The sequence below is a fragment of the Nelusetta ayraudi genome, unplaced genomic scaffold (genome assembly GCF_046127955.1).
Source record: "Nelusetta ayraudi isolate G7.1 ecotype Tasmania unplaced genomic scaffold, CSIRO-AGI_Nayr_v1 ptg000026l, whole genome shotgun sequence".
Classification (NCBI taxonomy): Eukaryota; Metazoa; Chordata; class Actinopteri; order Tetraodontiformes; family Monacanthidae; genus Nelusetta; species Nelusetta ayraudi.
The window spans coordinates 641033-659920 of NW_027466076.1; the positions used below are offsets into that span (position 1 = coordinate 641033).

Genomic DNA, 18888 nt, shown 5'->3' on the forward strand with positions numbered 1-18888 from the left:
AAAAACATCAAAAAACGAACAGGATGTATAACATCCAATCAGATACAAAATACCAAACACGCTGCTCTGACAGCATTTGTGGAAAGAGAAGTATTTTGACGTTAAAAACGGAGGCGGTCTCAGTCTTGAGGTTTCAGGAAGGCTCTCTTGGTGCCGCCGCTCGCCGTGTTCTGGTTGATGTCATCGCCGTCATCGTTGTCCGCTGCCGCTCTGTCGCGTTTCGTTGAAAATTTCTTCTTCACGCTCGCGATGAAACTCTCGTACCTGGAGAGGAAGAGGAGGAGGAGGAGGAGACGTCAGAGAGAGAGAGAGAGAGTGAGAGAGAGAGAGAGACAGAGACAGAGAGAGAAGAGAAGACGGGCCATTTCTGGGAAAATCCCAATGAAGCTACAGAGCCCCTTATTTTAAATCAGTTTCAGTTATTCATTATAAATAATTAACTAGGATAATGGTATATATATATTTATATATTTCCATATATATTATTCTTTACCTATATTTGGAGAAATGGGGGCAAAAAGTTTGAAAAAAGTAACTTGTTTTCTTGTCTGTTTTAATCATTTTCCTTCCTTCAATTTTCTAAATTTGCATAATGAAAATAAACAGAAGAAGAGCCGAGTGACGTGCGGCGTCGCTACCTCTGAGCCATGTCTTCGTCCGTGACGTCCGTTTGCATCCGGCCGATCTCCTCCACAGGCTCCTCCTCCTTCTCCTCCTTGTCTTTAGGATTCATCAGAACCATCAGTTTCTGGGAGGGGGGGGGGGAGATAGTGAGAAAAAAAAAAAAAAAAAAAAATGAATTGTGGACTTTAAATTCAAGATAGAAAAAAAAGCACCTTTGAGAGACACATTACATTTACCCAAATTATGAGATGAGATTTTTCAAAATTTGTTGTGTCCTCTCAAAAACAAGAAAACCAAACTGGACGAATCCACGAGAACTAACCTCGACTTCTGGATTGAAACCTTTGAAGGAGAAGCGTCCGTATCGCAGGTCCTCACACGGAACAAAACTCTTCTCCTCCATAATCAGGTTTCTGATCAAACACAGTAAAAAACAACAACAGTCTCAATGTTTTTCAAAGCTTAACAAAAGAATATTGTTACAGATGAAATGTACTTGAACAAAGTGCCTCTTCTAACGTTATTACGCAGCACATTAAAACATTATCCGCAACACCAAGAGGAGTTTATCAGAATGATAACATGCAGCTTTAACAGGTCTCTCTCTCTCTCTCTCTCCCTCTCTCTCTCTCTCTCCCTCTCTCTCCCTCTCCCTCTCTCTCCCTCTCTCTCTCTCTCTCTCTCTCTCTCTCTCAACACTCACTCCTTGGCCTTGAGCTCCGGCAGGTCCAGATACCAGTGTTCATCACTGATGATCCTCTTCTCGTCCTCCTCCAGCTGCTTCTTGGTCTCTGCGTCCAGGCCTCTCTGCATGAACTGAGCAGGGGAGACAACACGACACAACCATATAGAACATTTTCATCCAGCAGCAGCAGCATCATCATACAACATTTTCAACCAAACGTAGAATCATAAAGAACATTTTCAACCACACCAGCACAATCAGGTAGAAAGTTTTTACATCCTTCAGGATGTGACAATCACTGGGACTTTAATTTTAAAACTAATATTGAACCGGCAGCATCAGTACGGCCTCGACAGGACATCCTCCAGCATAGTAAAAGATTAACCTTCATTACTTTTTTTTTTTTTTTTTTAACGAATAATGCGCCTTTAGTTGTCTGGTATAGGAGCCGAAGTGAACATTGTCATCACACGTGCCATTTTAAAGTCACAACATGAAGCTTTGACGTCACTTACGACCCTGAACGGGCCGGAAGCCGCTAAAACAGCAATTTTCCCAACGAAGCTTCGGTCGTCGGGGGAGCACCGAGCTTAGCTAGCAAACAGCCTGCAGCTGCGCAGCAAGTTGTTCCGGATTCGCGTTAACTCACCTTCATGCGGAGCAGGTTTTTGGACAGTTTCACCGAGTCGTTCGACATCGTCGCGGTAGGACAACAACCGAAAGCACCGCTAGACTAAACAACAACCGGCACGCATGCGAAGTATACGAGCCACGCACGAGCAGCGAGCAACTCAGGCCGAAGCAATCAAGTGCGGAGCAGTTCGCAGTCCGGCTAATCGACCTTTGAAAGATTCGATGGTCGACATGCACGGTGTTGTACGGGAATGGACGGGTTGCGCAGTAATGGAATTTCTGACATGATCTTTGATTGTGTTTACTTTTAAAATAGCAGACTTTCACAAATAAACTTGTTTTTCGTTTTGTAAAGTACTTCTTTATGTTGACAAAATAAATGTATAGATATATATTTTTAAGCTGACTGAGTAGGTAAGCAAATGTGGCAAAAACAAACAAAAAAAAAGGTTGATATTGAGAGACAAGGATATGCTTGACTTGCAGTGAATGCAGGGCACACCTGCCCTGCTGGCACAGCGAGGCATGTTGGGAAATATCTGTGTTGTGTTGAAACGCAGTTTGTCTGTTGAGCAAGCAGTGCACAAAAATGAGTTCCGTTTCCCTACACACACACACACACACACACACACACACACACACACACACACACACACTGGTATTTCAACCGTCACTCTGACACTTTTTGACACTACAATGTGAACAAAAAGCAGAATTACTTTAGGCACTGCATCACATTTAAAATTTAATTTGGAGAGGACAAAACATTTGATCAACACAAAGTTTACAATTGCTGACAGGTGAAACATTTATTTGTTTGTACAGGGGGTCAGAGTTTTAAAGATCACATATTCTGCCCAAGTTCTTATTTTAATTGATTTTTTTCCCCATTTTAAATCCTGGAGTGTGTAGAGCAGCTTTGTTTAATTAATCATCCTGCAAAATATCCGGAAAAGTGCGGCCTCCTGTGTGTTGGATCTTCAATATGTCTGGAAGGGGACCAAAACAAGGCAGTATGAGCTGGTAGAGGGGTCAATGACCTTTGTGATCTTTGTTTTTTTTTTGCACACACTCTCTGAAAAGTGAGTGAAAAAGAAGCAAAAAGAAGGAAAATATGAATTTTGCTCATTTGGTGGATGTCAGGGTCCAGCTGGGACTCAGGTGAAATTCTGCACCACCACCTCCTTCAGGGAGCGCTGGGACACCTCCCCTCGCTCGGCGTCCCTCAGGACCGTCAGCTCCTGCTGCAGCTGAGCCACCGGTCGTCCCAGCTGGTAGCCCAGGTTCACCAGCAGCTCCAGCAGCGCCGCCCGGTACTCCTTCAGCCCGTAGCGCCTCACTGGCGGCATCGCCCTCTGTGCGGCGGTGAAGGCGGCCTGCGGGTCGTCCAGGTCGCGGTGGCAGACGGCCAGAGCGGCCAGCGTGGGCACAGTCAGCGTGGCCGCCTGCCACGGCAACAGCTTCTCCTGGACCTCCAGGACCTCCTGCAGCTGCAGCAGCGCCAGCGGGAACTGGCCAGCCCTGAGCAGGCTGTGGGCCCGACGCTGCTCCGGCTCGGTGAAGAAGGCGGCGAACAGCGAGCTGCGGCGTACGCAGCGCACCGCGTAGAGGCCCGCCAGGTAGTCCTGCAGCGACAGGCGGCGCTCGGCGATGCTCTCTGCGTTGAAGTTGCCCTTTAAGAGTTTGGGCGGCAGCTCCACGTCCTCCAGCTCCTCCCGGAAGTCTTGCAGCAGCCGCTGGTGGAAGCGGAGGAATTCGCTGTAGCGCCGCGCCACGGACACGCGGCGGGAGTCGAAGCTGCCCGAGCGCATCACCACCACCTCGTACACCTGGAGGCAGCCGCGGGGGAGAGAGAACAGGAAGAGCTCAGCGCAGGAGCTGTTGTAAAGTGGCGGCGTGATGAACTAATAATCAAGTAATGACCAAAATCAATCAATCAACCCACCAACAAATCCACCAACCAACCCACTAACAAACCAATCCACAAACCAACCCACCACCCACCCATCAACCGACCTACCAACAAACCAATCAATCAATCACTGTAAGACTGGTTACAGAGAGCACACAAATCCTCTATCCTTAAAGTCGAACACATTGAAACTCATTGACCTGGTTCATTTTCGAACAGCACAAATTATGTATAGAGCAACAAACAGCTTACTTCCAGGAAATATTCAAAAATAGTTTTTTCAAAGAGAAGGGGGATATAATCTGAGGGGGGAACTGAATTTAAAGCATCTCTACGCTCGCACAACGTTAAAAACCTTCTGTTTGTCTATATGTTGAGTGAAACTGTGGAACAGACTGTCGAGGGAGCTAAGACAATGTTCAAGCATGAGCAAGTTCAAACAGAAGTACAAGCACATGGTATTTACAAGGCATAGGGAAGAAGAAGGGTGAGACAAACACTAGGGTTTGTCACAATTGTTCCCGGTTATTTATTTTACTTGACGGTGATGAGGATGATAATGAGGATGACTTATTGGTTTATTTTTATTTATTTGTTTTTTTCACCATGTTGGCACTTGGTCATAATGTTTGCTAGTATATGATTTAAAAAAAATAGAAAAGAAAAAAAAAGGGACGGGGGAAGCGGGACTGCACATGAAAATGTAACTGATGGATGAGTGCGAAGGGGTAGGACTAGATAAGCTATTGCTTCTTCCTGCTCCTTTTCGAGCACGTTGGGCTACTTTTGTTTCAACTGCTTGTTGTCTTTGTTTGTCTATTTTCTTTCTTTTGTGTTTTTTCTTCTTGTTGTTTGTATTTTGTATGTAGCACATGTTCGAAATAAATCAAATCAAGCAATCAATCAATCAATCAATCAATCAACTTTTTTGTAACGCGGTAAATCACAACCAAAGGCGTCTCAAAGCTCTTTCCACAATCAATAATGATGAAAATAATGTTTTCTACTAATGAAACTATTGTGTGTTATCAACAGAAACACAATAATTTCTATTACTTAAGAGGTCGCTTGATCCATTGTTGTCTAACCTCCCCCCAGCATCTTACCACATATTTGGAGAGCTTGTCCTCGACAACTCTGGTGGAGGAGATTTCAAAGAGCAGCCTGCAGGGGCGCTGTTGTCGCTTCAGCATCCTCCAGTTCTGCTGCAGCTCCTTGGTGGTGAGACCCGAACAACCCACTGACTCGCCTGTGCGGGAGAAGGTCAGATCTAAAACATGGAGTGCTTCGTGATTTGTTTGAGTGATTTGTTTTCGGCGTTTACTGTAGTTTTTTAAAAATGCCGTGGACTGTTAAAACCACGAGGCCCCGCTTGAAGAGACCCAGACCGCCCGAGAAGCCAGTGAACAGACAGTGTGAAACCCGGAGGATGTGACGCCGGGGTCACATCAACTTTGGAGGTAAAAAAAAAAAAAAAAAAAGGAGAAGAAAAATAACCTGCATGGTGAGTCCCGCCGAGCTCCCCGGCGCCCTCCAGTAGTTCTGCTTCGGCCATGGCAGCCCGTGAAGACTCTCCGGGTCTCAACGGGCGGCTCCGCCCACCTCGGCCAAGCCTGGTCGTCCTCCAGCCGGGAGTTCGGAAAAACTCACAGAACTCACAAATCCATCGGCCTGACCAAGAACAACAAGTCTGTGTGTGTGTGTGTGTGTGTATGTGTTGTGTGTCTGTCTGTCTGTCTGTCTGTGAGTGTGGGTGCTCAAAACAAAAAGAGGAAGTTCCTTCATCGAATGGAAAAACAGAAGAAGAGTAAGGAGGAAGTGAAAGTTGAGAGCAGGAAGGTGAACAGCTGAAAAGTGTATTTATTGGTCGAGAATCTCCCGTCTGTCCTCACTGGGGTTTTTTTTCCCCCTCCACTTTTTGTTTCATTATGTACGTCATGGCAAGCACAAATTCAGTCGTCTTCCTCCTGTGGGGGGCGCTAGAGTTGAGAGGACCGGCTCTTCATGTGACTGGGGCCGAGGACGAGCCCCTGAGGGCCCCTGACAGCCCCTCATCCCCCGGATCCCAATGCCAGGAGAAACAGGAATTCAGTCCTGGTCGACTCCCACCTCCTCTCTGCCGCTAACCGTGTTAGCTTAACAGATTCTTCACTTGCAGAAGCTCCAATCTGAAGCCTTTTCAGTCGCCCCTCAGATTCCATAACCAGAAGTCGACTTCATGAGCTTCACAAAAATCCACTCCGATTATTATTATGTGATCTTTGTTTTTTTTGCACACACTCTCTGAAAAGTGCGTACGCCGCAGCTCGCTGTTCGCCGCCTTCTTCACCGAGCCGGAGCAGCGTCGGGCCCACAGCCTGCTCAGGGCTGGCCAGTTCCCGCTGGCGCTGCTGCAGCTGCAGGAGGTCCTGGAGGTCCATATCATTGTGATTTTTAGACGCGTCACATTTCGAGATTACTGACACCGAGTGGCAGAAATCAAAACACACAATCCACTTCGCTGCAGTTGTTTGTTTATTTTTCTTCAGTTCATTTTTTTTGTATTGACGTTTTAACAGGATAAAAGTGAAGTTTGATGTAAACAAACTTCACTTAAACAACAGACAGACTACAGGGGTAAAAACAAAGGCACTTCATCACTTTCATTAAATTAGCTTTTCTTTTTTAATCTCTCTCTCTCTCTCTCTTTTTTGGTAAATACAAATATTTACATACTTCATGAGTGCCAGTCGAGGCGGAGAGCGGAGGAGAAGAACTGAACAGAAGCTATTGAAATTACATAAAAAAAAGGTAAAAAAAACCACAAAACAAAACAAACCCTCCTACAACACGTCAGTCTCGAGCCCTTTGGTGGGAATAAAATAACGTTAGTGATGAAAACACAAACCAGGCGCCAGCTTGAGTTAAAAGACATAATAAAAGGTCATTTAAATGTGGCGTAACGGTTGAGCGACGCGACTAAAACGGGTGGAGAGGGAGGAGTTTGTCAGCCGGCGCCAGAAACCTTCATGTGAGCAAAAGTAATAAAATGAATGATCACGGTAGTAAAACACATTCTGGGAGAAACTGTCTGACGTTCTTCTCCTCCAGGAAGTGAGGTCAGCGGGAGGAGCTGCGGTCGTTGGCCACGTCCTGCAGGCGGCGCAGCAGCGCCGTGTGGTTGTCGGCGCAGACCCTCTTGGCCGACACCTCGTCCTCCAGGGCCATGCTGCGCTTCCTGCTGCTGGGGCTCTCCCCCGTCCGGATCATGCTGTTGATCTCCTGGAGGAGCTGGCGGACGGGCAGGAGAGCAGGAGAAGGGTTGGGGGGGGGGGTCAGAGGTCAGAGAGTTAAGTGGGAGCCCTTTTTGAGTAACACCAACGGAAAACTGTGGGTATAATTAATCGTAGTCTGTGATGCTGCAACCTTCAAATACACTAAATCTATATAATATAATAGATCTATGTATATACTACAAATTAATATAAATATAAATATATCTATACTATATAATATCTACATTTATTTTGGTATTATTATTATTATTTTCCTCCAAAATTAAAACATTAAATATAATGAATAATATATTAAAATAAAATAAAACATTTTTATAAAACAAAATCTGGACTTAGTGTGACATCACAACCATCATTTTATAGCCATCATATTCATTCATTCATCTAAGTATTTTTCCTTCGTTCATAATCTGTCATCAATCTCCAGTTTTAGTGTATTATTACTACAAGCAAGTGGTAAAGAAATATACATATATATATATATATATATATATATATATAACATTGAACTAAAATGAATTTGTAGTAAAATTTTCTTCTAGTGAGAGGAAGGGAACAGTCATGTGATTTGAATGGAACTTTATGATTGATTAATTGAAGCGAATCAGTTGAATTTATAGCAGCTCCCGTGGTTCTTCTGCACGCGTGCCTGTGTGTGTGTGTGTGTTCTCACATTGGGGGGGCTGCTGCAGATGGAGTAGTAGATCCTGTCCCGGGTGGTGGGCGTGGCCGGCGAGGGGGCGGAGCCTGTCTGCTGGTGGGGTGAGATGTAGATGGAGTGTTTGCTGGAGAGCAGCATCCGCCGGGGGGAGCCAGACCTCTGGGTGGGGTAGGGACACAGGGGTGGGGGGTCGGCCTGCGGAAGCACACACACACACACACACACACACACACACACACACACACACACACACACACACACACACACACGTCAGCTTCCTGCCATCCACTTCCTGCTGGGCTGCTGATGTCACATCCTGGTGGACAGGTGGTGGGGGTGGGGGTGCTCGTACCGCCGCCGTGTACTTCAGCGCAAAGTGCCGCATCTGCTTGACGTAGACGCTGTTGTAGAAGAGGATGAGGTCTCCTCGCTGCTCCCGCTCCTCCACCTCCTCACCCTCCCCATCCCCTGCCGACGGCGAGGCGGAGGAGGAGGAGGTCTTCCTGCAGGTGGGCGTGGCCGGGGCGCTGCCAGGCTGGGGGGTGTGCATGGTGCTGCTGGAGTGGATCGGGACCGGGCTGCTGTCGCCACCTGCTGGGGGAGAGGCTGGGTTACACCTGCCCAGGTGGAGGAGTCGGGGAGGGCGGGGGCTCTTTTTCACCAGCGCACCTGGATCCTGGAGGGCGGTGCCAGCTGGGTCCTGTTTATGGGCGTCGCTGCTGGCTGAGTGGCGCCGCCGCCGGCCTGAGATCAACACACTCCTGTACACCTGTGACACACACACATAGATATGTGATGCTATACATATATACGAAAACGTAAATACTAATAACACAGATAGTCATTGGCTGACCTCAAAGGCACACATTTTATATAAAAAAAACCGATTAGATTTAAATTCAATTGTTACCATCGTTCTTTTTTTTCTTTTGGGGGTTTGTTTTTGTTCTGTTCCGATTGGCTGAATTTCTCTGCACTTCCCCTCAGATGAGGAACTTGGGAAATTTGTGTTGAACAACAGTGAAGCAGCAACGAGCCACAACTGTCACATTCGGACGCAATAACTCTGGGTTTTTATTTATTAATTTATTTAGTTAATTAGTCAGTAAACGAACGTCCTGCTTACACTGCTGTTGGCCTGTGGCTGCGTCCGGTAGCACCTCATGATGTTTTGGAAGGATCTGTCGTCTTTGGTCACCTGACAGGAGTGAAAAAAAGAAGAATTAGCTTTCACACGCTCACTCTCTCTCTTCTCTCTGTCTCTCTCTTTCTCTCACACACACACACACACACACACACACACACACACACACACACACACACACACACACACGCACGCACGCACACACGCACACACGCACACACACGCACCTTGGCCATGACGTAGACGGCGCACATGAGCAGCTGGTCCAGGTGTCGGTCCATCATCATGTGGCTGCAGTGGACCAGGGAATATTCGAAGCAGGTCCAGATTTTCCTCCTCAGCTCAGACGAGATGTCCAGTTTGGCGCACAGGTGTCGCAGCCGCACGCTGGCCAGGTGGTACACCTGGAGGAGGGGGGGGCAGGGGTGCGTGTGAGTGAGTGTGTGTGGGTAGTGTGTGTGTGTGACTGACTGACTGACTGACTGACTGACTGAGTGTGTGTGTGTGGGAAGAGGAGGGGAGACATACCTTCCTGAAGAAGAGCGACAGCGAGCCTTTCCTCAGCGGGCTGCCACCACTGCCACCACCACCGCTGGCTTTGGCCGCCGCCCCCTTCCCGGCGGCCGCCGGGACAGCGAGCGCTCCGGCCAGCGGCTGCAGCGTGGCTCCGCCCTGCCCCGTCACGCTGACCTGCAGCGGGAAGAAGGTGATGCCTCCGCTCTCGTTGGCGATGCCTGCCGAGGTCAGAGGTCAGAGGAGAGTCGTCGTGAGAGCCGTTCGTTCACTTTTTGTTTCGCGAGGGGTTGTTTCCCTCCGAGCCACCAGGGGTCAGTGCGACGTCACGTGCAGCTGTTTTTTTGCTACAGCCCTGCGCTAGCGGCTACCTGCAGGACTGGTCATGTGACACGGTCCCGGTTTTTCCCGCCTCACCTTGCACAGGTATCGTGACGGTCTGGCCGTTCTCGGCCGTCACGGTGGCCGTTCCCATGGTGACCAGGGTCTGACCGGCCGGGATGGTGGTCACGATGCTGGTCTGCTGCTCCGTCTTGGCGACGGCAATGGCGGTGGCTGGCGTTGCGGTGGGGGCGCCGCCAGTGGAGGCGACGCCGGACTCGGCGACCTCCGGCGGGTCGACAAAGAGGCGGCGCCGTGCCATACCTGCGGGAGGAGAGCTGTAGCGGTCCAGCAGGCTGGTGGGGGAGGGGGACACACCTGGCGACAGAGAAAGATTATTTATGTTTTTAGTTATGCCTTTTTTCATTGAGCTGCTGAGGAGAGGAAGGAAGTGAAGTGAAGTGAAGCTGCTCACCTTTGAGCGTGCTGCTGGTGCTGAGGTCAGAGCCGGGGTTGATGGGACTGCGAGCGGCGGCGTTGGTTGAGCTACTCTCGTCGTTCTGCTCCAGATACTGAGGAGGCATCACCTGGAGGAGAAATTTAAGTGGGTTTCCATCACAGTTTTTCACAAAATAAAAGCGATATTTAGAAAATTTCGACAAAGTACAATTGCGATTTGCAGGCGTTTCCGCTGAATGGTGTTGAAGCGCATAAGCCGAAATTCTCGTCAAATCTCGTCCCGCGAGAATTCTCGTAAACATTGCCGGACGAAATTTTACGAGAATCACGTTGGCCTTTGTTTGTTTACGTTTGTTTGCTGTCAAGAATGGTTGTTATATATGTTCTCTTTGATTTGTTGTAAAAAGTATTATGTCTCGTTCTACGTCCAAACACAACGCGCCATTTTCACTCGAAGTGAACTGATCACGTGACTCCCTACGTCACGTCCGGTGACAATGCGAAAAATGCGGGGGAAAAAGTGTTTCCGTGACAATTTTGCGATATACCTCGATATCCATACGTCTGGAAAACCACCCCATGAGAGCGTCAAAACCGCTCAGTGATATTTGAGAGGTTTTTCCAAGTTTAGGTGTTTCTGTTACCAGTTTTTATTGCGATATTTAGGTTTTGCGCAATTCTAGGGGTGATGGAAACGCAGCTATAGAGACATGCAGGTGTGTTGTGTTGTGTTGTGTTGTGTTGTATCGTGTTGTGTTGTGACTGCGCAGGTGTGTGCTGAGCTCCAGACCTGCTTGCAGGCCGGGACCTGCTCTTTGGCTCCCTGCAGGCTCTCCCACAGAGGGGAGTCGCTGCTCCAGGCCAGGCTCTCCAGGACCTGCTCCTCCACCTGGTTCAGGTGCTTCACCACCTCCCGGAACAGACCCTGCTCCGAGCGCACCAGCACCTCGATCACCTGTAGACACACACACACACATACACTGAGGTCAGCTCCTTCAACGCACTCACCGCGTGTGTGCCAGGTGGGGGGGGGGCGCTACCTTGTAGAAGTGATAAGCAGGAAGCTGGAAGATGGCGATGAGGTTGGGGAAATCTCCTGGTGGCCTGTAGGAGAAGATGACGATCTCCAGGCAGCAGACCAGCAGCGAGCGGTGGAAGACGTCCTGCTCCAGGATGCACTGGAACACACACACACACACAGAGCACTTCACTTTGGTCTCTCAGGAAGCAGGTGACCAGGTGTGAGGAGCCACGTCTGGCTGAGCGGACTCACCGACAGGTCGGCGCCTCCCAGGATCGTCTTCTCCCTCTGGACCACCGACTCCAGCATCCTGTAGTAGAGCGCCTCCGCCAGGCGGAAGTACTTCACTGCCATTTCTGTTGAGAAAAGTTGTTTTCTGTGGGGGGGGGCGGGCCAGAGGGACTCTGTGCGTGTGTTTGTGTGTGTGTGTGTGTGTGTGTGTGTGTGTGTGTGTGAGCGTGTGCACGCCTACCCTTCCCCATCCCGCGGTTCTCGGCCTCGCCACCCTCGAATTGCTGAGAGAAGAGAAGGGACATGTCCTGCAGGCGCCTGCTGATGACATCACTGGGGTCTCTGGCGCAGGTCCTGCAGGGGAGCAGCAAACATGTTTGGGAAAGTTTGACCTGTGACCTTTGGGATTGGGGGGTCACACAAACTTCTTGACGCGTTTGTTTAAAAAACAGTCCGACAGTGAGAAGCAGGAAGTTCCAGCGTGGTGACACAGGAAGTGTGCCCCTCCCCCGCCCACCCGCCCACTCAGACGTACCTGAGCACCTCCTTCAGCTTGGCGCTGGGCTCCTGCTGCGTCCCCGACAGCAGCGTGTGCAGGCGGCCCACGCTCTTCATGGCGGAGGAGAGCGGCGAGGCCGAGACGCCGTTCTGGACATACTTCCTGCCTGTCAGCGGCGTGGAGACCTTCAGGGCCGAGGCCTGAGGAGAGAGAGGGGGAGGCGGAGGAGAAGGTGGAGGAGGAGAAGAAAGAGTGGGAAAGGGAGGGGGGCATAGCAGGAGGAGATGGAGGAAAAAGTGGAAGTGGAGGAAGAGGTGGTGGGGAGGCAGGATAGGATGACGAGGGGGAGAAGGAAAGGGGATGGAGGGGGAGGGAGAGGTGGCAGAGGAGAAGGAAGAGGGAGGGAAGGAAGATCAGGATAGGAGGAGGAGAAGAGTGAGGATTGAGAGGGAGGGGAGGTAGAGAAGGAAGAGGAGATGGAGCAAGAGGTGTAGGAAGAGGGGGAGGGGAAGGAGGATCAGGATAGGAGGTGGAGGGGGAGGAGATTGAGGAAAAGGAGGTGGCGGCGAGGGGGAGGAGAGTGGGGATTGAGAGGGACGAGGCGAAGGAGGGTGAGTAGGCGGGGGAGGGGGGAACAGGAGGAATTGGAGGAAGAAGGGGAGGAAATGAGGAAGAGGAGAAGTGGGGGGAGGACGAGGATGAGGAAGAGGAGGTGGCGGAGCAGCGGGAGGAGAAGGAGACAGGCCGCCGTTAGCTGAAGGCCAGCAGGGGGAGCCGTCGACGCGGCAGCTGCAAAGAGCGGTGCTCCCTCACCGCGAGGCTGGCGTGCAGCCTGTTGGTGGCGCTGTCCTTGCTCTCTGGTGGCTCACACAGGCAGGGCCCCGGTGTGCCCACGTCCTCGCTGGCCCCCTCGCCGGTGAAGACCCTCTCGTCCAGACTGCCGGTGGCCAGCACGTGCTCCTCATACACCCGGCCCAGGGACAAGCTGTTGGCGCGGCAACGCAGGTGAGACACAGCGGAGCAGAGAGGAGGAGCAGTGAGGAGGAGGAGGAGGAGGAGGGAATGTGGAGGGTCGACACCTACAGGCTGTCACCGAAGTTCATGGGGTCCAGGAAGCCGCTGAGGCCGTCTTCTTTCCCCCGGAGGATCTGGAGAAACACAGAGGAGGAGGTGAGGAGGAGGAGCAGCTAGAGACTGCCAGGAGGAGGCGGAAGTGAGGAGAAGGAGGAGCTCCTGCCAGTGAGGAGGAGGAGGAGGAGGAGGAGCAGGCTTGGCCTGTGAGTATTGAGGTGAGGAGGGGCTTCTGTCAGTGAAAAAGAGGAGGAGGAGGAGGAGGTGGAGGTCAGGGGAAGGAGGAGCTCCTGCCAGTGAGGAGGAGGAGATGAGCAGGGGCTTCGGTCTGTGAGGAAGAGGAGGAGGAGGAGCAGCTATGAACCGTGAGGAGGTGGAAGAGGAGGAGGAAGAGGAGGAGGAGGAGGAGGTGAGGAGAGGCTCCTCCCAGTGAGGAGGAGGTGCTGGCAGAAATGAAAGGTGCTAAATGTGCAGCGCACCACCAGGATCAGCAGCACTGAGGTGAAGCAGCTCCCCCTGGTGGTGGCTTGCAATAGAAACACTTCCATCAAATTTTCCCGACGGCAGCTGAGGTCAGACGGAGACTTCTAGGCATCTCGTCACGCAGCGGACAGTGTCTCATGTCAGCAGAGGTGGCTCAGGGTGACGGTCTCACCCTCTTGTGGAAGAGCTTCTTGACGAAGGGCTTCCAGAAGTGCTCTTTCACCCCTTTGGCCTCCAGCACCAGGCCGTCGTGCAGCTCGCACAGTCGCTCCATGAAGCAGTGCGGCGCCGCCGCCAAAGGCTTGAAGTCCCTGGAGTTGAAGTCCTCAGGGAGACCTGCAGAGGGCAGAACACACACACACACACACACACACACACACACACACACACACACACACACACACACACACACACACACACACACACACAAATGGGAAAATTGTTTTTCTCATTGTTTTGTTCATAATTGGTGGCAGCTGTGGCTAAGTTGGTAGAGCGGGCTGCAAATTGATGATTGAAGGGTTGCCGGTTCAAATCCCGGTTCCAACTGTCCACATGTCTGTAGTGTCCTTGGGCAAGACACTGAACCCTAATTGGTCGCAATGGGGCAAGGCAGCGAATGTGTGTGTGCATGGCTGCATGACTGGAAAGTGCTATATAACTGCAGTGCATTTACCATAATCTTTATTTATTCTAAAGTTAGAAATTCCCGATAAAGTAAAGGCCTCCATAAACGTTCACAATGTTCGGGAAAAAAAAAAGGGTTTGTTAGATTTTTGTTAGTTTCCTTGCTGAAAACTGAGTGAAAAGCTTTTGTGCACCCATACAGGACAGTTTGTTCTCTAGGGGGCAGACCTGAGTGAGCTGATGTGTGCTTGTTTCTGTGAACTACAGGGTTGTTTGTGTGTGTGTGTGTTTAGACAGAGGTTGAATGATCAGTGCTGACAGGTAAAAAAAGGTCAAAGACCTAACAGTGAAAGACGAGGTGAGAAAGGTTTTGTTGTCCTGCTGCTGCTTCCTGGGAAAAGTTCCATTTTTTTCCTCTCTCTGTTTCCCTCCCCCGTCCTGAACTTCCTGTTTTGTTTTTCCAAGTCGGTTGCTTCTCTCTCTCTCTCTCTCTCTCTCTCTCTCTCTCTCTCTGTCTCTCTTTCTCTCTCTCTCTCTCTCTCTCTCTCCCTCTCTCTCCCTCTCCATACCCAGTGTGTTTAGAAGAGTGCGTTTCCTGCCAGAGTGCAGCTGGATGTGCGGCTGTTGGTCACAGAGCAGTTTCCTCCTGGGACAATGAGGGCGTGTTTGCTGAAGGTGGCGGCAGTGGCAGCGGCGGCGGGTGAAGGAGGAGGGGGAGGAAACACCAGGTGCGAGCAGGAAGTGTGAGGGCGGCCTTGACTCGCTGCCACGGCTGCAGCCAGTTTGATTTAGGGGCCGATTGACTCGATAAGCTGCCTTCCGTTACGCCACAATCATTTCATTCACATAAATCCTGCAGTGGAATGAAGCGGCGAGCCGTGCTGTGGCGTCTGAAGGCCAACGCTGATGAAGTGAAAAGATTCTCACCAAGTGCATTATTTAGCCCTCTGTTGACAGCCTCCCGCTAAAAGACCTGTTGTGTTTTTGCTTTGTTGGATCTTCTTCGCGGTTTAAAAGGGGGGTTGGGGGAGGAGGGGAGTGAAGAGCAAGGAGGAGGTTGCAGACCAGGGAATGGTACCAGGGCCCTTTGTGACATCACAAAGGGATACACCCCCACAACCCCAAACCTTTTTTTTCATGCACTGTGGAAAGTGAAATAGCAGCAGCAGCAGCAGCAGCAGTTCTACAGTTTGAAATCTGAAAACATTAAATAGTAGACTTGAAGGATTTTTTTTCTTTTTTTTTTTCTTTCTGTCTCATGGGGGCTTCAAACTTTTAAAACGAGACTTCTCAATGTTTTAACTTGCTGTTCATGGGTTGTTTTCCTGTTCAACTTGAAAAAATTATTCAAAAAATTAAGATGTTCATTTGTCTCACCGACAGGCAAATCTAATAACTAATAAACATCTTTACTAAACATCTTATTACTTTTCATGTTCGAAATAAATCAATCAAATCAAATCAAATCAAATCAAAGCTGGACTTGAGTCTTGCTGGCTGTATTTCATTTTTTGAATCGACTTGATTGGGCCTTGCACCTCTTTAATTTTTATTAGCAACTAGTTTTAAAGCTAATCTCTGTGCAGCAGCAGCAGCTGCCGCAGCAGTCCTTGCTGCCGTGTTCTCGGAGCCTCGAGCTAATGGCTAGCAGCAGGCTACTTGCCGAGCTAACGGGATGGTGACTGACAGGGGTGTTTCTGCACTTCTTATAAAAACTGGACACCAGACGGGCAATGTGGCGGTGCAGCAATTTTTCCTCTGCAGTGGCGACTCGAGGAACTGCAGCCTAAAACCCCGTGCAACCCAAAAGTATCTTTCCCCTGTAGAGCGCAACACGAAAATAAAGGGCTGTAAAACGGCTAACAGGACGACCTTTGACCTGAAACTGCTTTGTCTGGGCTCATTCTGATTGGCCAGTGTGTCTTGCGGCTACCTCTGAAGTCTGGGTTGAGCAGCTCCTTCCTGGCGTTGCACAGCAGGGCGTTGGTGAGCACCAGGTCCAGGGCGCACAGCAGCAGGTGGTAGGAGTTGACCAAGTCGTCGCTGATCATCGGGAAGTTCCCTGCGGAAGCAGAGCAGAGGCGGCACGAGGCGGCGTGAGGCATTTTTTACTTTTTTTATGTGCCCTGCGGCTGAGTGAAAGCAAAGAGAAAAAAAATGGGATGAATGTGAAACGCAGCAGGCGGGTTTGGACAAGACAGCGTCTTCCATGAGACGGCAGGCGTGTGGAGACACCGAGGGAGCTGACAGCAGGATTTAGGGGATGAGGACAAACGAATACAGACGCACAGACGGGGCTTTGTGTCAGACAAAGCCCTTGAAAACACTGTTGTGTTTGTTCTGCCATGTGTTAACCTCGAAAACTGAAAAAAAAATCTTAAGACTTAGATTTGACTGCAAGGCCAGCGTCGTGTTCATGCTTTTCTGCTTCCACTTTGTGGCTGTGTGACACAAACAAGTAACGCAACACTTTCCATTGATAAGTGAAACAACACAACTCTTCAGCATCTTATTATTACATCAGTATTCAATGATTTGTTTAGTATATGAAACCCCGCCTGGAACTGAGACCACGATGAACGAATAAGAGTGAATGAGAGCTTCACCTTTAGCGTGGATGAAGAGGACCCAGCAGAAGTTGAACACCTCGCTCACCGTGCACGGATGTCGCCTGCAAACAGTCGACACAGTCAGATAGAAAATTAGAGGAAAAGGTTGTGCAGTCGTGCAGTGGTGGTGAGGGAAGCGCACGAGGTCACGGGGGGTCGCGAGCATCTCACCTCTGCTTGCGGCTGCGGTGGACCCGCGGTGGCTCCTCGGACGGCGCCCTGAAGATGGACTTGAAGATGGGAACGTACTTCTTGAAGAGGACGGCCGAGACGGTGAAGTTCCTCTCCAGCTTGTCGGTGCTCCGGCGGAAGTCCTGCGACAGGCCGGCCATGTCCTGCCACTTTTTGATCTTGTTGAAGAACTCAATCAGGCTGCGGGGCAGGAGAGAGAGGCGTCTGTGTGTTGGACCGGCGGTCTGATATTGATGTTAGCTGATGTGAGCTGCAGAGTGCAGGTAGTGCACAGGTGCCTCGTACCTCATCTCTGCGCACCGCAGGATCCTGGTCAGAGAGACGTAGTTCCCCTCCGAGGTCCCCCTCCCCACCGTGGGCACCGACGACCTGCAGGCCACGTAGAGGGCGCAGGCCAGCCAGTGTAGCTCGCTGCCCTGCACCAGAGCAGAGACCAGGACGACAAGGAGAGTCAGTGTGTGTGTGTGTTTGTGTTCACTGAAACTATCACCTCATTTCGTGATAATTTTCACTTTATAACGTGAAACTATCACGTTATTTCGCGATAATTATCACGTTATTTCGTGATAATTTTCACATCAAAACGTGAAACTATCGCGTTATTTCATGATAATTTTTTACTTTATAATGTGAAACTATGACGTTAGTTCGTGATCATTTCCACGTTTTAACGCTAAACTATCATTTTTTAAAAAATTTTTTTTAAATGACCGACAGCAGCGATCGATCATCCAACTTTCCAGTGGACGTCTGTAGTCATGCCCAGCTTGAATTTTAAATTCCTGTATTGCCCACGTGAATTTGGTGATTGTTGATCGCAGTTTTCGGACGTTGAGCCTTTCCCCTATAATGAGCGCCTATGGAGAGGAAAAGGCTTAACGCGAACAGTATCCATAAAATAAGGTTTATAGTTTTGGAATTTGGAGGGGTGAAAGTGGGCATGACTAGAGATGGCCATGTATATTTTGGTGAGGGTTGATGGCTGTTTTCGGTCACTAATCTACATTAAGCTTTTTAGGTTAACCGTTTTAGAACGCCCCCTTTATTGTATGCATACACAGCGTATAGAGCTAGATTCAACTAGATTTCTAGAACCCCAAAATTCTGTGAATCGCTATCGTATCGCGTAAAAACGTGAAAGTGTCACGTTATTTCGTGATAGTTTCACGTTATAATGTGAAAATTATTAGGTAAAAACGTAACAGTTTCTCGTTATAACGTGATACTGTTTTTTTTTCTTTTTCTAGGGTGGCAGCAATGCGCTTCCGTACATCGTAGCCCTGACCTGCGTTTGAAAACCTATCTGTAGTAGAATACGGATGAAAACTGTAATACGTTAATAACAACAAAAAACTATTCCGTTACCGAGTCTCAATAAAATGACGTAAAAGTAAAGTGCCGCTAGCTTAAATGTTATATTCCCGTAGCTAGCCGGTGTTACGGTGTTGCTGCCGGCGGACAGCGACCATCCGGGCAACAGTCCGGGCTGACACCGCGACCACCGCCGTCACCGCCGCCGCTGATGTTTACCTCCAGCGTGAAGTTTCTGCTGATGTTCTCGTATGTTTTCCAAGCCTCGCTGGCAGCCTCCTCGTCCATGTTCAGAGCCCGACACAGCTCCTCGAACCCGGCTCGGGCTTTCTGCGCTAAGTCGTCCTCGTCGCTCATATTACGGCAAACGCGGTCCTCGGGGGGACAATTTGAACGATTATACGGGAAATCGACAAGCTACTGACGCGGATTTCCTTGACTTAAGATTTGACCGAAGCAGTTGGTTCTGTGTCCGCGGTACGAGGTATTCGTCTCAGTACAGTGTGGCCATTTAAATGTCCTTTGACTGACAGCCGCTCTGAGGCGTAGCCGTTTTGCGTAATTGACGTACGGAGAGCAGTGCTCCGCGTGACATTACGTCACTCGTGCGCGCACAC

General features: G+C 49.9%; 3 protein-coding genes across 5 annotated transcripts; all 3 read right to left on the minus strand.

Moving 5' to 3' along the window:
* Positions 1 to 10: 10 nt before the first annotated feature.
* mphosph6 (M-phase phosphoprotein 6) lies at positions 11 to 2140 on the minus strand. The gene is made up of 5 exons (XM_076028723.1): positions 1959 to 2140; positions 1328 to 1440; positions 947 to 1037; positions 639 to 748; positions 11 to 264 (listed from the first exon to the last, which is right to left on the minus strand). Exons 1-5 carry the CDS (start codon positions 2004 to 2006, stop codon positions 120 to 122), a joined length of 507 nt encoding a protein of 168 aa, XP_075884838.1. The 5' UTR covers positions 2007 to 2140; the 3' UTR covers positions 11 to 119.
* Positions 2141 to 2670: 530 nt separating this feature from the next.
* On the minus strand, positions 2671 to 5579 carry snx20 (sorting nexin 20). Of its 2 annotated transcripts, none has more exons than XM_076028717.1 (3): positions 5356 to 5579; positions 4961 to 5103; positions 2671 to 3771 (listed from the first exon to the last, which is right to left on the minus strand). In XM_076028717.1, the coding sequence occupies exons 2-3, from the start codon at positions 5045 to 5047 to the stop codon at positions 3100 to 3102; spliced, it is 759 nt and encodes a 252-aa protein (XP_075884832.1). In that variant the 5' UTR covers positions 5048 to 5103; positions 5356 to 5579; the 3' UTR covers positions 2671 to 3099. The 2 variants fall into 2 exon arrangements, with proteins under 2 accessions (XP_075884832.1, XP_075884833.1); XM_076028718.1 differs by having other exon boundaries at positions 5352 to 5577.
* A 771-nt stretch (positions 5580 to 6350) lies between these two features.
* On the minus strand, positions 6351 to 18790 carry rbl2 (retinoblastoma-like 2 (p130)). Of its 2 annotated transcripts, none has more exons than XM_076028697.1 (22): positions 18491 to 18790; positions 17246 to 17376; positions 16940 to 17140; positions 16766 to 16830; positions 16093 to 16221; positions 13705 to 13868; positions 13062 to 13126; positions 12792 to 12963; positions 12015 to 12178; positions 11721 to 11833; positions 11501 to 11604; positions 11268 to 11405; positions 11018 to 11182; positions 10244 to 10355; positions 9865 to 10146; positions 9463 to 9668; positions 9162 to 9338; positions 8917 to 8988; positions 8460 to 8559; positions 8143 to 8384; positions 7803 to 7985; positions 6351 to 7124 (listed from the first exon to the last, which is right to left on the minus strand). In XM_076028697.1, the coding sequence occupies exons 1-22, from the start codon at positions 18626 to 18628 to the stop codon at positions 6954 to 6956; spliced, it is 3294 nt and encodes a 1097-aa protein (XP_075884812.1). In that variant the 5' UTR covers positions 18629 to 18790; the 3' UTR covers positions 6351 to 6953. The 2 variants fall into 2 exon arrangements, with proteins under 2 accessions (XP_075884812.1, XP_075884813.1); XM_076028698.1 differs by having other exon boundaries at positions 8143 to 8381; positions 18491 to 18789.
* Between the last annotated feature and the right edge of the window lie 98 nt (positions 18791 to 18888).